At 37.7% G+C, this 11722-nt stretch overlaps 1 protein-coding gene across 4 annotated transcripts in view; it reads right to left on the bottom strand.

The window, feature by feature from the left end:
- Nucleotides 1–277: 277 nt before the first annotated feature.
- Nucleotides 278–11722, bottom strand: part of ARPP19 (cAMP regulated phosphoprotein 19kDa) — a 19588-nt gene continuing 8143 nt past the window's right edge. For 2 of the 4 annotated variants that reach the window (XM_015558920.1, XM_015558921.1), the window contains exons 2-4: nt 7154–7222; nt 5341–5463; nt 278–4491 (exon numbers count right to left, since the gene is read on the bottom strand). In XM_015558920.1, coding sequence (XP_015414406.1) covers nt 4321–4491; nt 5341–5463; nt 7154–7195 — 336 coding nt within the window. In that variant the 5' untranslated portion in view covers nt 7196–7222 and the 3' untranslated portion in view covers nt 278–4320. Of the gene's footprint in view, nt 4492–5340; nt 5464–5545; nt 5568–7153; nt 7223–11722 lie in introns of those variants that run through there. The other 2 variants (XM_015558922.1, XM_006755987.2) reach the window with 2 other exon arrangements.

The following is an 11722-nucleotide window of genomic DNA, read 5'->3' as shown; positions in this document are numbered from 1 at the left end:
GTTTCTATCTCTGACAATATTGTTCTAGCGTGTTTTATACATGACATGGATAAGACTCACAACCTGCAAACATTTAATGTTACCTTAAACACAAAGCCTTCACAAAGATAAAAGTTAATTGCTAGAATCTCATTAACACACATTAAATTAAAACAAAATTTAAGACTGCAATAATTCTTTCTGTATATAAAAATAGCCAAAATCTAAAAGGATCAACTTCACAAAATACACTGAAAAAACATTAACATTTAAATGAGACAAAAAACTGCAAATTAAATCAGTAGAAATTAAGTAAATCAATTTATTTTTCTGTATATTTCACACGTATAATTTTGGAAGGGCTACTTGACAAATTTCAGCATTAACTGCCAACTCTACAGACATGTTCAACAAAAAAGGCATTTACTCTTGGCCCTTTTAGTACAAAGTGTCCTACTGCATCACAAATAAGAGATGTGGTAACAGATTTGAGGCTATATTAAAAGAATTAGATATTTCCTTTCAAATGCTATTTAGTTGAAAAATAATACAAACACACATTAATGGTTATCATCACCACCAGTGACTCGCAAAATAAAACATATAGGCCTACCTACTTAAATGACCGAAACTATTAAAATCAGTGTTTATACTCTTATTTTAACAATACCAGAATGAGATTTTTTAAAATCTTAATTTTACAAGGTGTGGTGGGGAAGACTGGCAGTGTACACTGAGTTGCAGAGTTGGGATGGTGGCTTAAATTGGTCATTATTCAGATTAAGATAGTGTTTTAGAACATTAAAAATGTGTCCTTAATTGTAACCTATTGGGAACAATAGTAAAAACTGGTAATTCAAGCCCTAAATACTATTTAATGAAAGCTGTCAGAGCTTAAATAAGTCAGGATGAGGGATGCAGTAAAATGAGGTGAAAAGGAAAAAAGAGTGGACATGTGTTTGGACATTGGGGAATGTGAAAAGGCCACCAGAGAAACTGTTTTAGTCGCCACTCAGATGTGCTCTTCCTATAGGCTTCCTTGCTCCTGGCTCACCAAACACCAAGTTTAGAACACAATTTGAGATTACATTTCAACTTTGATAAAGCATCACTAATTTGGACTAAGAATACATCTGATTTAGTAAAAAGTATCAGTTATATTCAGAGGTATGGTTTTGTTACATCAAGTAAAAAGAGTGACTAATTCCCACTGTTGAAGTAAAACAAGTAGAGGCCTTACCAGGTCAGCAGCACAAAAGGGTTGACTAACTAGTAAATAGACTGCAAATATGCTCCTTCTAGTTCATCAAAAACAATCTAACAAGCATTACTACTATTCCAAATGCCAAGAACGGTAATTATTTTAGTCAGCTGTAGCTTTCAAAACTGGCATGTTTCTCAAAACTGTACTATCAAGTAGGAGCTACTAGACATGAAACAGGTAATTTATTTCAGATGTTATCCAAGACTTTCATGAAGTATTTATCTTCACTTTACTTCAGCATTCGTCTAAAATAATAAAAGGGCAATATGCTAATTAGACCGGCTGTTCTTCCAGACGAAGTCCCTGTGGCCAGGACAGAGGCAGAGGCGGCCGCAGAAGCCAAGCCCCTTGCACGAATTTCGTGCATCAGGCCTCTAGTTTATAATAAACAGGACAATTAAAAGTAGCCATCTCTCAAACCACAACTCTGCCATCATAGAAATGGATGAATATGATTGAGCTCATCTAGTCAAAATCTTCATTCTAGCAGTGCTGAAATGATCTGCAAATGTCAGCAAACTGAGCAGAGGCGAACCAAAAACAGAAAGCGAAAACCTCTCCATCCCAAGCACCAATAATGGAGGCTAAGCAATTATACCTACAAATCCTTAATGACAGGTCTTTCCCAATGGAAAATCCTGAGATTTTAAGCACTGTGACTTTACAGAAGGCAGGTTGGTTTAATGAGGAAATTTTTAATAAAAAGACAATCAACGATATTTTATTTTGGGCACTTATTCAGTATTTCACAGATCCTCAAGTTTTGAGGTAGGTTAAATATCAGCTTTGTATCTTACAAACTAAAACTCAGGCAGACGTTACATCACTTGTCACAAATCACAGCAGGGTCCTATCATGGTCAAGAATAACACGGTCTCTCTGATCTTTCAGATTCATCTCTGATGCATAGATTTAATGGTGATAGCTTGCACATATGCATTTTAAAAAACTAGATATTGCAGAATTTCTACTTTGGAGTATTTTGTAATTTTTTTTTTAAACATGGAACGCTTCATGAATTTGCTTGTCATCCTTACACAGGGACCATGCTAACATGTATTTTTCCAATTTTAGTGTATGTGCGCCAAAGTCAGCACTATTTTGTAATTCTTAAATTGATCCTACAATAATTATAGGTATTGTGGAATACCCTACTTGTTTCCATTTCCTAAAATTACAAATGAACACATTACTGATTTTGTTCATTTCTGCTTTTTGAGGTGGGTAGAGCACAAAGATAATCAGTGAGCTTTCCTCAGAGCGTTAGGCTGTCTTTAAGCGCAGGTGCTATACTCAAAGCACCATCTATGATGATTTAGGTGCCTGGACCCAAAAGAAGGGAGGTCCTGTGCAAGTCAAGGATGAAGAGAAAAATAGTATCATCCGATTACTGATCCTCATCACACTAGAACATTACAACTACTTACGGGAAGAGTTCCTATAAGAGCAGTAAATTTGTCCTAATAAAGTCTGTTGAAGTTCTTACTAATTAGATAAAAACGCAAGTAAAAATAAATTGATATTTTATTAAAGTGACATCTATAGAAGCAAGACATCTAAATATTTTAGTATGAGTATGTTCCACCTATCATGTACATTAATCGTCACAAGCTTAATTCACTTAGCTCATCAGAATTCCTTAAAATTATTTACCAGAGTTCAGCTCATCCTGACATAGGTTCTCGGGCCAGTCTTCTCAAGAACTTGTTTCATTATAAAGTTCCTTTTACTGAAACTGTCAAATACTAATAATATAGGAATAACAATGGTTAACTAAAACGTTGTAAGGAAAACATCATTATAAAATCCAGCATTCAGCAGAGCAAGTTTCAAGAGTAAGGATATAGACATTATGCTTCTGAACAGACTGAACAGCACAGCCCAATATTTGAGTCAAAGCAGCAAGAAAAAAAAAGGAGGGAGGGGCCACAGGAGGCAGAGCTTTGAAGCCTTTTATTTTAGTGTCCCCAAGACTGACTGTGGAAGTAAAAAGTTTCTACATTTAAAAGTTTATATAAATTACATGAGTTGCAATTTCCCTAAAAGTCAAAATGAAATGTTCTGCATAGGACAAAAGATATGCCTAAGCAACATATCATATCTGCACAAGGCCACTGAATGTCATGGATATTAGTAACAAATGGAAAAGCTTAAGTCTATGGCAGACGGAGCAAAGATGTCAGTTTGGTATTCTCTAAGCCCAGGATTGTAAACTACTCTCACTATACAAAAGCTCTAATGACATACAGAGTTTTGTGTAGGAACTTTTGTGCTTCTGGTTGGCACATCATCTACTTTCTAATATATGAAATTAATACAGACATTTGTGAGAGGTTGTGCAAAACTATTGTATTTACAAAAATGGCACAAAAGTGAATTCAACAGTCGATGCACATGCATACTTCATTCATATCTTTAACAACAAAAGGTATTCTAACTATAGAACTGAAGAAGAATATTAGCTTCAACGGCAGTTGTTAAGCACTAGCGTCACATAAGTTACACCAGAATGGGCAAATATTGCCCAAGTAAACTTCTATTGTTAAAGCTGAAACAGGTTTAAGGCCATTCAAGTCCAAGCACAGAAATACAAATCTTTTGGAGCCCCATCTATTTGTGTTTGAAATATGTGACTTTTCGTCCAACTTGTGGTCTTAAACTTCTGTTTATAAAATCCAAAAGGAAGATACCAAAGAAATCAATACAATAGAGGTTAATTAAATAAGAGCAACCTACAAAGCTATAATTAGGATGAATTAAAGAAAGCCAAAACATTAAAATTGTAAAACTTGCTTGGTAGTTGTTAGGACCTCCCTACACTAGCAGTTAGGTAATATATACAATTATTTTCAAGTAGATTACTTTATGCTGCTCTAACATGTTCTCTTCATCAGTGCACTGTTAAACTAATCAAAAACTCTTACATGTATGTATCTTCCCTTACAATAGTAGCACACACTACCACTACCTGCAAAGCTGTCACTCTCAAATGACTTTGTGAGTGCAAGGAAATAAAAAGCGGGGAGTGACATAAAAACAATGGGAATTAGAAGATTCATGCAGTTCAGCTCTTTTAATCAGCCAGCCAGCTTGCTGGCAACAAGGGATGGTTTCCGTTGAGGAAGGTCCTGTGGAGTGGGAATGTGGTCACCAGTGACCTCTGTTTTATCCGGGGCTGCAGCAGGAAGTTGCTTGTTCTTCATCTTTGCTTTAGCCATGTTGTAATCTCCAGAATCAAAATATTTTTGCTACAAGAAAAAGAAATTCAGAGAATTTAAAAGCTTTCATATGCAATTACACTGGTGTAAGATGTGACTCTATATTGCCAGTATAAGTTATTCTAACAAAATTTAGGCAAAAACAAAAATTAGATTAAATAGCTATCTCTCTGTTAGCCACAAGTCAGCCAACGGAGAAGTTAGGCAACAACCCTTTCTTCAGGCTTACTTATATCATTCTAGTTTCAGTATAGAAGCCTCAGGATTGACATCAGCTTCCTCATCAATCCACCCAGGAAGGAACAGTCCTGGACTTAAAGAGTGAAATGCAAGCCTTTCATTTACTAGTGGAAAAAGCAGGCTCATTTCATCCAAATAAAAGGTATTTTAAGCCTTTGGATATTATGTAGAAATCACCTTGAAAACAGGTAAAAGTTAAAAACTACAACACAAAGACATGAGCAGAAGAATAAATACCAGTATCTGGATGGTGGCTGCTTTTGGAGAGAAGGGAGAAAGGTGATATGCAAACACATGTAGTAGGTTTAAGTATATCTACATTTTCCTTCTTGCAAAGATAAAGCTTATGTAACTATGGCAAGACATAAACCCGTTAAATCTGCGTGGTGAGTATATGGGTTCTACTGTATTATTATATTATCTTAACCTTTCTACATGCTCGAAATAATTTATAGTTAAAAGTGATAAAAGAATCCTAGATTCTTAATTCTTATCATAGGATGAATAGACTAAAACATTGCAGAAAAAACCATTATACACACACACAGAGCTATACATGCAGATACCCGTATCACAATCCCTATCGGCACACTGAGGTTATAGAGCTTAAGTATTTGAAGACTAGACAAAAGAACTTACCCCTTTCTGCAATCGTTTCCTTAAGAAATCGGAACCACCAGGCTTTTGTCCCAGGTGAGGATACCTTGCTTTTAATTTTGCTTCTTCAGCTTTCTCTGGATTAGTCACTTTATCTTCCATTTCCTGAAAAAATGTTAAATAAATTACTTCTTTATTACAATTCAGTTATTTAAAATAATCCACCTTTCAATACTTGAATTCTGACTTTAGTTGTCTAATGCCAAATAATGCAGCATCTGACTAAAAAATGAAACACAGAAGCTTTTAAAACATCTCTATCTTCTTTCCCCAGTGATCCATGTGATAGCTCTATTATAGCTGTGTGATGCATGTGCAACACCCCACACAGTGGATAAAAATATCAAGGTAACTCAGCTCTGAAGTCTTGCTTGCCATTTCTTGTTAGTCATGTATAATACATTTATAGTTAAGTAACCTTCTATGGAATTCATCAACTCTTTGCCTATATATGGAAAATCATCTAATACTGTTAAAATACACAAGATATTTTTGATCACCTATTTCTCCAAAACCCTGAATGATTGGAAGCTCCTGAGATTCTTTAATACAAATTAACAGCAGCTTAGTTACCAGCACATTTTTTCTGAATAACTCATTACACAAGACTGACATTTGTAACAGAGAGAAACATCATCTTCATCAGTCTTCATATATGTATATATTATTACCTAATTATGCCCCATAATTAATGACCCTATTCACACTAAACATTCCATTCTTTCATGTATGAAAATGTGTTTTCTGACAAATGACTGTCAATATCTTAAGGCTATTCACTTTTTTTGTTGTTGTTAATCTTCACACAAGGATATATTTTTTGATTTTTACTAGTAGAGTGGACGGGAGGGAAATGGGGGGGGGGGGAAGAAAGGGGGTATTAATGTGAAAGAGACACATCTATTGGTTGCTTCCCGCAAGTGCCCTGACTGGGGCAGGGATTGAACCTGCAACCCAGGTATGTGCCCTTGACCAGGAATCGAACACAGGACTCTTCAGTGTGCAGAACAATGCTTTAACCACTGAGCAACTGGCCAAGGCAAGGCTATTAATTTTTAACACCAGCCCTGATATAGTCTAGTTTCTTCCCAAGAGCCATCCTATCCTATATAATAAAGAGCTAATATGCAAATGGTCATCACGCCCTTGTGTTGGGGTCTGGGGACCTGAGGCTGTACCCCCTGCCCTGCGGGTCTTGATGGGGGTGGGGCTGGCTGGGGCTGGGTCTCACACGATTTCGAGGAGCACGCGGGTGGGTGGGGGACTTGACTCTGGGTCCCGCGGCACACCCCAGACTCTGACAGGAGAGAGATTTTCTTATACATTTTACTAATTTTCTTTCATTTCTGACACTTCTATTATAGAGAAAGAGCAAATAACAATATTAAAATATTTCCTCTAATTCCCTTTTAATGTGCATGAATTTCATGCACCAGGCCACCAGCATTTTATAAAGAAGCAGTGTTCATTGTTTTATGGCAAGAAGTGTGGAAGAATGAATGAATCAAGAAAAACAGAACTACCCTGATAAGGCAGGCGGGGCAATGGCAAGGTGCACTTTCTAGCTAATGTACTCTACATACCAGCTCAGCAAAATGACACACCTCTGCATATCCCAATTCTTCCAGGTTATTTATGAACAGTCAAAAAGCAAGAAGGTTAAATCCATAAATGTCAAGCCTACTGTTCTTATATAACAAGTAAATAATTTATCAATCTAGGAAGAGAAGAAAAAACTTTGTACAAATTTCCTCAAAATTATATTCATACATGTTTTATAATCAGCTTTATTCACCTTAAATAGCATCAATATCTCCTTCATCTTGAACAGCTTCATGTGTTGTTACATCTTCTCAATTTTAGTCTTAGAGGATTTTGAGAAAAAAGCAGCTGTTGTCAAATACACTTGTTCTATGGGGTTTCCTGTAGTATATGCTCCCTTCTGCTTCAAGTGGTTACTTTCCTCCTTTTATGCTGCAGTTTCATACATCTATTTTGATTTTTAGTCTCTTTACAGTGGTCATATCATTCACTCACTTGATGCAAACAAAATTCAACTAGGTGGGCTCAGCCAGAGATAAGACTCTAAAATGAGCCCTAGCTGGTTTGACTCAGTGGATAGAGTGTCGGCCTGCAGATTGAAGGGTCCCAGGTTCAATTCTAGTCAAGGGCATGTGCCTTGGTTGCGGGCACATCCCCAGTAGGGGGTGTGCAGGAGGCAGCTGATCAATGTTTCTCTCTCATTGATGTTTCTAACTCTCCCTCTCCCTTCTTCTCTGTAAAAAATCAGTAACATATTTTTTTAAAAAAAGAGAGATTCTAAAGAGCATCAGTGACTCTGCCAGTCATTCCATTCAAGAAGGTTATACCCCAGGCCCAGCCAGTGTGGCTCAGTGGTTGAGCACCAACCTATGAACCAGGAGGTCAAAATTTGATTCCCAGTCGGGGCACATGCCCAGGTTGCAGGCTCCATCGCTAGTTGGGGGTGTGCAGTAGGCAGCCAATCAATGATTCTCTCTCATCATTGATGATTCTCTCCCTCTCCTTTCCGCTCTGAAAACATTTTTTTAAAGGGTATGCCTCAGAGAGTTGGAGTGTGAGGTGTGTGATGCATTCCTATGATCTCAATCCCTGAGTGTCTTTCAGAGTGCAAGCATATCTATGTACTTATCAATCTAGTGTTGAAAAACTTAGCCTCTACAACACAAGCCTACTCCTCAGTTGGCAATCACCTGAACAATCAGCCCAGCCATCTGTTCAAACACCAGACAACAAGTGAATACCTGACCTACTGAGAACTGATGGGAAAGTTTCCAATATGATCATGACTTTGTTGGGATTTTTCAAGGGGGGTTTTAGTTATATGTGATTTTGCCTTATTACTAACTTTATTTTTTAATTATATTTTATTGTTTAAAGTATTACACATAGTAGTACATATATCTCCTTTTTTCCCCCATTGACCTTCCCCAGCCTCCCCTACCCCATCACATGCCCTCATCCCACCCCTACTAACTTTAAATTTAAAATTGCCAGCTCAATGTGGGAGGTGGGCTGGGTCCCTGCAGTTTCTTCTCGGTGTCTCAGCATTCGCTCAGGCATCTACCATGGCCCCAGGGTGTTAGCAGTGTTACAATTCAGAAGTGGAACTGGGAGGATGGACCTACACTTGAGTTCACTGTAAAATTGTTTTTTAAATTGGTGGACATTAAATTTGGATGTGGGCTGGAAAGGACTCCAACCTGATTACAGCCTTTCATCTCAGAACTTTCAAATTCAAGCTTTCAAATGTGTTAACTGAGTCCCACATTTCCACGGAAACCATCCAGCTTTCTTGGGCCTAGGAAATAAACGCTCCCTGCTTCTTCCTTTGATTTGAATATCGGTTCTCTATATCTAAAATTTCTGGCATAGGGGCAGCAACATTCCCTAAATTGCAGTGTTTCTTCAGATTTCCCCCATTTTATATAAGGAGGAAAAATTGGACACCATATGCCATCTTATCTGGCATTCCCTAACTTTCTCAATAAGGAATACATTTACATATAATAGTAAGCATGCTCAATTCAATTAAAATAATATACTATAGAAGAATGTTTTCGGGAAAACCACAACTATAGCTGTGGTTTTAGGTTGAGATTTAGGTTGAGAATGGATTTTCTTGAACTTTCTTGCCAAATACGTAACACAATGGCAAGTCCCTGCCAGATGAAAATTCGTAGCTGGATTCGTGATTTGAGCTGCATTTAATACCAAAGGGAGAAGAGATGACCAAACAGTAAATTACATTTTTAAACATAGTAAATACCATCAATACTTTTCATGGATCATAAAGAAACATTCTTGATGTTCTGCAGTTGTAAATAGTTAGTTCTAGGACCTCACTGGTAAGCAAATTCAAATGCCTGGCTGGACGCTCAACAATATTCCAACACAGCTACAGATTTGCTTGTGGAGTGAAGTATAAATAACACAGCAGGTAGCAGACTAGGTCCTTTGGCATTCAGCCCAGTCACCCTTCTCTAAAAACTCCCCTGAATCTCTACAGTTAGAAGCCTGAAATGACATTTCCCCAACTGCATTCTTATTAGGTTCTGTCAGTGGTACCTACACCAGATTAAAAAGCAAGCAAGCAAGAATCTATTCTGTTCCTGGTGATGCCACTAACAATGTAGCAGTAGCTCTTGTAGGAGCCATGGAGCAGATAAAGTGAGGCTACTGTGGCAGCCACATGAGAGTGGGTATGGAGGACACTGGGTTCACAATAGCGCTCACTCTTGCAGGGTCAACAGCTTTCCCACACTACTGGAACCATTGCTCTTCTATCCCTTCTAATAATTTGTAAACTAATCCCCTAAATCACACCCCTTTCGTTTAAAATACCCAAATAGGTTTCTATCCTCCAGACAGGACACCAACGGATAAATTCAGGTAAATAAACAATTTATCCCTAGAGCCATGTTAAAAAAAAAATGCAAAAGGGAACACAGAGTTTGGTGTGATTGCATGTTTCTAATATCCTTCAAAGGAATTCCTAAACATTTATTTTTTAAAAATATATACTTTATTGATTTTTTACAGAGAGGAAGGGAGAGGGATAGTTAGAAACATCGATGAGAAACATCCATCAGCTGCCTCCTGCACACCCCCTCCTGGGGATGTGCCCACAACCAAGGTACATGCCCTTGGACTAGAATCAAACCTGACACCCTTCAGTCTGCAGGCCAGCGCTCTGTCCTCTGAGCCAAACTGGTTAGGGCTAAACATTTAATTTTTAAAAAATTGATTTTTAGAGCCCGGCCGTAGTGGTTCAATGGCTAACCGTCAACCTATGAACCAGGTGGTCACAGTTCAATTCCCAGTCGGGCACATGCCCAGGTTGCGGGCTTGATCCCAATTGATGTTTCTATTTCTCTCTCCCTCTCCCTCCCTTTCTGAAATCAATTAAAAATATATATTTTAATTGATTTTTAGAGCGAGGGAGAGAGGTACAAGAGGGGGAATAGAGGGGAAGGGAGGGAGTGGGAGAGAGAGAGAAAGAAACATCCATAGGTTCTGCAACCTGGGTATGTGCCCTGACTAAGAATGGAACCTATGACCCTTGGGTGGACAGAATGGCGCTCCAACCAACTGAGCCACACCAACCAGGGCTATTTCTGAACATTTATTTCAGCAAGAATGAAAATAAATCTCTAAAAAGACTTGAGATATAGAAGAGCAAACAAAGAAATTGGTATGTGCATGTATACTGACAAACTAGTAACTTTTCTACTTTTCCCCCAGCTTTATTGACATACTTTTCTAATTTTAAAGTCTTAATATGTATGATTACAAACAAACAATAATACGATTTAACAGCACTGTATTTTTAGAGTTTAAGTATTGTTTAGAAAAGAATTGATGATATTAATTTAACGATCTGTTTAGTTAAGGAGGCATGATAAAATTTCAAGGGGAACCATTTAAATAACAGAAACAAAGTATATAACTTCTAGTGGGGGTAAAATGAAAGAAAGACCAATCAATGGGGAGTACTTTGAGGGGGGAAAAAGAAGGGCAAGAAAAGAGAAAAAAAAGCAGGAACAACAACAAAAAAAAGTACAATAGGAGAAATAAAATCCAGTATGTAAATAAGCACAATAAACATAAATAAACTGTCCACTTAAATTTAGCAGCTGGATTAAAATAAAACCTAGCCACTTTCTGAGTACAAAAAGAAATCTATAGCCCTAGCTGGTTCGGCTCAGTGGATAGAGCATCAGCCTGCAGACAGAAGGGTCCCGTAGATTCAGGTCAAGGGCACATGCCTTGGTTGTGGGCTCGATCCCCAGTAGGGGGTGTGTAGGAGAATGATTCTCTCTCATCATTGATGTTTCTCTCTCTCTCTCTCACTCTCCATTCCTCTCTGAAATAAATTAAAAAAAAATATTTTTTAAAAAAACAAATCTATATACATAAGTGAGATCACAGTTGAAAGTAAACATTGGAAAACAAAAACAACATACGTGGCAAATGTTAACCAAAATAGAGCCAGCACACCTCTATTAAGATCGGATAACACAGATTTTGAGAGAAAAAGCATTATTAGGAGACAAAGGATTTAAATATTCATGTCTCTAAAAGAAGCCTCAAAATATATAAAGCAAAATTTGACAGAATACAGGGATCAACTGAAAGGCCAATCAGCATACCGTATTTGCCGGAGTATAAGACGATTTTTTGGCCCTGAAAAATATGCCTCCAAGTGGGGGGTCGTCTTATACGCCAGGTACACTTCAGATAGACTGCCCATAGTGCTTGCCCCGTGCCATAGTGGCCTCCCGATGCCCGCCCACTTCATTCCACATACCGTTCAGGCATCAGC

Source organism: Myotis davidii, unplaced genomic scaffold (genome assembly GCF_000327345.1).
Source record: "Myotis davidii unplaced genomic scaffold, ASM32734v1 scaffold132, whole genome shotgun sequence".
In the NCBI taxonomy this organism is placed as follows: Eukaryota; Metazoa; Chordata; class Mammalia; order Chiroptera; family Vespertilionidae; genus Myotis; species Myotis davidii.
The sequence above is the reverse complement of the archived record's forward strand: the minus strand, read 5'-3'. Positions and strand labels throughout refer to the sequence as shown.